The sequence below is a fragment of the Danaus plexippus genome, chromosome 15 (assembly GCF_018135715.1).
Source record: "Danaus plexippus chromosome 15, MEX_DaPlex, whole genome shotgun sequence".
In the NCBI taxonomy this organism is placed as follows: Eukaryota; Metazoa; Arthropoda; class Insecta; order Lepidoptera; family Nymphalidae; genus Danaus; species Danaus plexippus.
Genome location: NC_083547.1, coordinates 7,231,670 through 7,236,344, shown reverse-complemented (window position 1 = coordinate 7,236,344; position 4,675 = coordinate 7,231,670). Strand labels below are relative to the sequence as shown.

Here is a 4,675-nt window from a genome sequence, read left to right as displayed (position 1 = left end):
ATAATGACTAGGCCTATCTATAAGTGAATAACGTTTTCATTACACAGAACGTTGGAACTTAATTATCAGAATATAAATTACAGTTTATAATTGTATTTTTTTTAATATACTTTCTAATTACAAAATGTAACCTTAATAGTAAATTAATAGAGTATTGTTTTAAAAGCTTACTTAATTTCCACAGATAATTAATTATTCTCGATACCCAATTTTATATATTTTTTTTTCTGTAGGTTAGTATGGTTTCACCAAAAAATAAAAAATATATTTATACAAGAGGAAAATAGTAAGTATTGTATATATTTAAAATGTAATTTTATAAAGATAACGTCGTATTTGCATTGCTAATTACAATTAGTAACAATTTAATTATAAAACGTGGTTTATCGCAAATTTAAATTTAAATAATGAGTTTATAATATCATGAAAATAAAGAATTACAAAGAAAAGTGATTTGTATGTAAAATAACTTAAAGCTATTTTTTTGTTTGCATGGAACATAATGGTCAAAAATATCTAAAAAAAAATTCAGTATCGTAATATACACCACATGGGCGTAAAACAGTTTTTTTGCCTAAAATATTATACAAACTTACACGTTAATTTAAAAGTATATAGTTAAATATGGTTAAAGGTATTTTTTACTTTCATATTAGTTTTTATTAAACTAAGTAATTACGTCCCAGTCTGTCATTTGGTAGCACCGTAGTTAAACTTGTTATATTTTTAATATGATCGCAATAAAGTATAACGGACCCATTATGAATAAATTATATATGAAGAATTTTATTTTTGCAACTGAAATAAATATAAGGTAAAATGTTTATCTTTAAATACCATTCATTTATTGCACTTTATCAGGAAAGGATTGCAAAACTTGCAAGACTGCAAGCTGTTTTTCGTGAAGAATATTTTCTATTACTACCATTTAAATGAAAATTCTAAATTTCTTTTAATAACTGTAAGACATATTTATAAATAGTAACATTTTGCTGTGATTATTTTAAGATCGGCTTATAGCTCATCGTGCAGAAAAATAAAATCATGGAAAGAAATACCAGGGCCGTCTTCATTACCTATCATAGGACAGCTTCACCATTATTTTCCCGGCGGTTGGTGCTATTTTTTAATGTTTAAATAATTTTATAAGCGATTTGCGAGAGAGAGCTCTACTATGCACGTTTAAAAGACTCTGTACAAAACTCTTAATTTTAGATCTCAAATAACTGGTGATAATAACACTAGACTATCTATCGTAGCTTTGAATACTATCAGAGTTAGCATACTTTTTGATCTTTACGATTCTAAAGTGTGTGCTTTCAGCAGTATAATTCCGGTGTTTTACTACCTAACATAAAAACACCAAATACTACTTGATACCAATAACATTAATATATTTCTATTGTACCTAAAAAATCAAATTTATTATTTTCAGGCTCGCTTTACCAATGCAATGGTTTTGAATTTCAAGAAAAGTTATACAAAAACTACGGTCCTCTAGTAAGATTGAATAGCGTATATGCTGGGAAACCCGCAATTTTTGTTTTTGATCCAGATAGCATGGCGCAGGTAGATTTTTTTGATTTTAATAATTTCGTTTACATAATAAATATTTTTTTGTTCAATATACTCGATTTGTTGAAGGAACAGTTAAAGCATATCTTTAAAAATTTGTTATTACAGGTATTGCGTGGCGAAAATTGGCTGCCGATTCGTCCTGGTTTTGATGTATTGTATCACTATAGGAACTTTTATAACCAACCAAAAGGCGGTGCACCGGGACTCACTGGTTTAATAAGCGAGTAAGCAGTATTGAAAAATATATATTAAAAATAACGAGTCAGTTGTAATAAATATTATAATATAACATAACTGATTTTAGCCATGGTCAGAAATGGAAGCAACTGCGCTCTTTAGTTAACCCTATCATAATGCACCCAGATAACATTAAACTGTACGATACGCCCATAGGTGAAGTTGCTCAGGATGTAGTCCAAAGGTTGGTAGTATTAAAATAACAGGTAATTTCGATAAATAGCAAAAATTTTGCTACTAATTATATTATTTTAAAACAATTTGATACAAAAATTCTTTACTGTATACTGACCTTCATATAAATACTGACCTTCATGTTATATCGAAGATAGCTGTTAATATGTGTATCAAGAATTTCAATAAAACACATTTTTAATCACAGAATAAAGGATTTAAGGGATGAAGACGGAATGATTACAAAAAACTTCGATTATTTAATGTACCTTTGGGCCCTGGAATCTGTCGGTGTTGTGGCCTTAGGAAGTCGTTTGAATTCCTTCAATGAAAACTTGGAATCGGATTCAGTTGTACGACGTCTGATAACACTTATTCATGAGTTTTTTGCAATATCTGAAAACTTAGATATCAAGCCAAGTCTATGGAGGTATTATCCAACTCCCGCCTTTAAGCGAGCTATGAAAGTATTTTGTGATATAGATAGGTAAATATATATAATGAATTACATGTTGAATATGTCTCATAATATCGAGCTTTATTTGTATGTGCACACGCTATATTATTTCAGTATTACAAGAAGTTTAGTACTGAAAGCAAAAGATGAATTAAGCCAAAGGGGTCATAGTGCCGATGATAAAAAGGGCGTCCTGGAAAAACTTCTCGAAGTGGATGAAAAAATTGCCCTCATTATGGCCGGCGATTTACTGTTTACTGGCGTTGATACGGTAAAATTGATAAATTATGCTCGTCAAGTTAGTCTTTTATGTCTGTGTACACTACAATATTGGCTATATAAAGTGATTTATACCTTCTGTTTGCGTCAAAGCCTTGAAACGTTTTGTATATGAACTCTTCTATCCGGTAACTCTTTTAATATGCATTTTTTGTTTTTACTTATTAAATATTTTAGATTTTATTATTATTCGTATAAAGGTTATATTATTATTAGTTTTTCTTTAGGTTGGAAATACTATGAGTTGCACGTTGTACCTTCTTGCAAGCCATCCTGAAAAACAGAATACACTAAGACAGGAAGTTAATTCTGGAGACGAAAGGAAGTCTTATCTAAAGGCCTGCATAAAGGAGTCTTTAAGAGTAATGCCAGTTGCTGGTGGAAACATCAGACAGTGTACAAAGGAGTACAACCTTTTAGGATACGAAATACCGAAAGATGTAAACAAAATGTGATCTATATAACTACTAACCAAATTTTTAAATACATGATTTTCGAATGTAAAATATTCGCTTAAAAGTAACTTAAAATATTAACGCTTTTTTAAATCATCTTCTAAGGTAGTGAATAATATATAAATTACGACTTTAGTTTTTAAGTTAGTTTTACAAAACCGCAAACAATATTTCAGTCGAATCTTTACACTGAGAATGGTTTTTGTTCTTAATGTTTTATTAATGGAAATGTTCTATTTTAGATGTTTGTAGTATTTCCTCACCAGTACCTTTCGAAGATGGAAAGTCAGTATCCGAGAGCTAATGAATTTATTCCTGAAAGATGGTTAGTTGACAAGGATCACGCTCTGTATCACGGAAATGCACATCCGTTTGCATACAACCCTTTCGGATTTGGGGCAAGAATTTGTATAGGTAACGGTTCTTTTCTATAATAATATAACTTCGTGAAATAAAAAGCCGGAAATGACCAATACTTAAAAGTTTGAGGTTACGAAGAAGTAAAATTAATGATTTGTGAGAATACAAACTATGACTTTTCGGAAGAAATTAGTAGAAGCTTAACATTTTAAAACTTCCGTTGTCACCTAATGTTAAGCCTATTTTGTTAAAGAATTTCGGTATTCACTCAATTCTTGTGTCAGTTACCTGATAGGTTTGGATATGAGAACAGTTCTGTTGTATTTAAACTATTTTTAACTTTAATATTTTCAGGTCGTCGTATAGCGGAGTTAGAGTTAGAAAGCTTACTTTCAAAAATTATACAAAACTTCGAACTCGAATGGAGAGGTCCTCCACCGACCATGTACCAAAGTGCAATGAACTATTTCAAAGGACCCTTCAACTTTGTTTTTAAAGATATTAAATAAAATTTATTTGTATTTTTTTTATGAACCCATATTAAAATTTGTGAAAATCATTTCTCCCTTGACATTTCCACAGAATTTATTTTTTGATTCTTTACGGGTCTCTCTAGTCAATAAGGAATAAAATAGTCTTTCATATTTTTGTTATCACTTAGATGGACACGTTTTGTACGAACCCGTGAAATGGAATTGTACATTTTCAATATGTCAATTTCAAAAGGACTTTTTAAATTTAATTTATGAGAATATCGTTTTCGGGAAAGTTTTTTAGTTTTTTGATGAAAGAAGTCTGATAATTTCAAAAATATATTTTTATTCTAAACTAGACTGATTTTTTGAACGTTTTAACTGTTTATCCTTGGGAGGATTGTTATTTGAAGGTAATTATTTATTAGGTAATATTAAGCGGGTAAAAAATTATGATTTTTTATTCCAACAAAATTTTCATAACTATGTACATTATGCATCTTTCTCAGCCAGGAATATTGGAGGTAAAATTAGCAACATGCCATATTTCTTTTGATAGACATTTTGACATTTTAAATCAAAACTACTGACACGTACGTAATTTCATCACGGAGCATTTTCGAACGGTTTTTCGACTACAAGATGAACTAGAATAGAATATA

The 4,675-nt window shown here is 29.6% G+C and overlaps 1 protein-coding gene across 1 annotated transcript; it reads left to right on the top strand.

Moving 5' to 3' along the window:
- Positions 1-675: 675 nt before the first annotated feature.
- On the top strand, positions 676-4,086 carry LOC116766581 (cytochrome P450 CYP12A2-like). Its single transcript, XM_032656486.2, has 10 exons — positions 676-814; positions 1,009-1,112; positions 1,436-1,569; positions 1,684-1,802; positions 1,883-1,999; positions 2,198-2,476; positions 2,561-2,717; positions 2,953-3,165; positions 3,423-3,594; positions 3,895-4,086. The coding sequence occupies exons 1-10, from the start codon at positions 732-734 to the stop codon at positions 4,047-4,049; spliced, it is 1,533 nt and encodes a 510-aa protein (XP_032512377.2). The 5' UTR covers positions 676-731; the 3' UTR covers positions 4,050-4,086.
- The last annotated feature ends 589 nt before the right edge of the window (positions 4,087-4,675 follow it).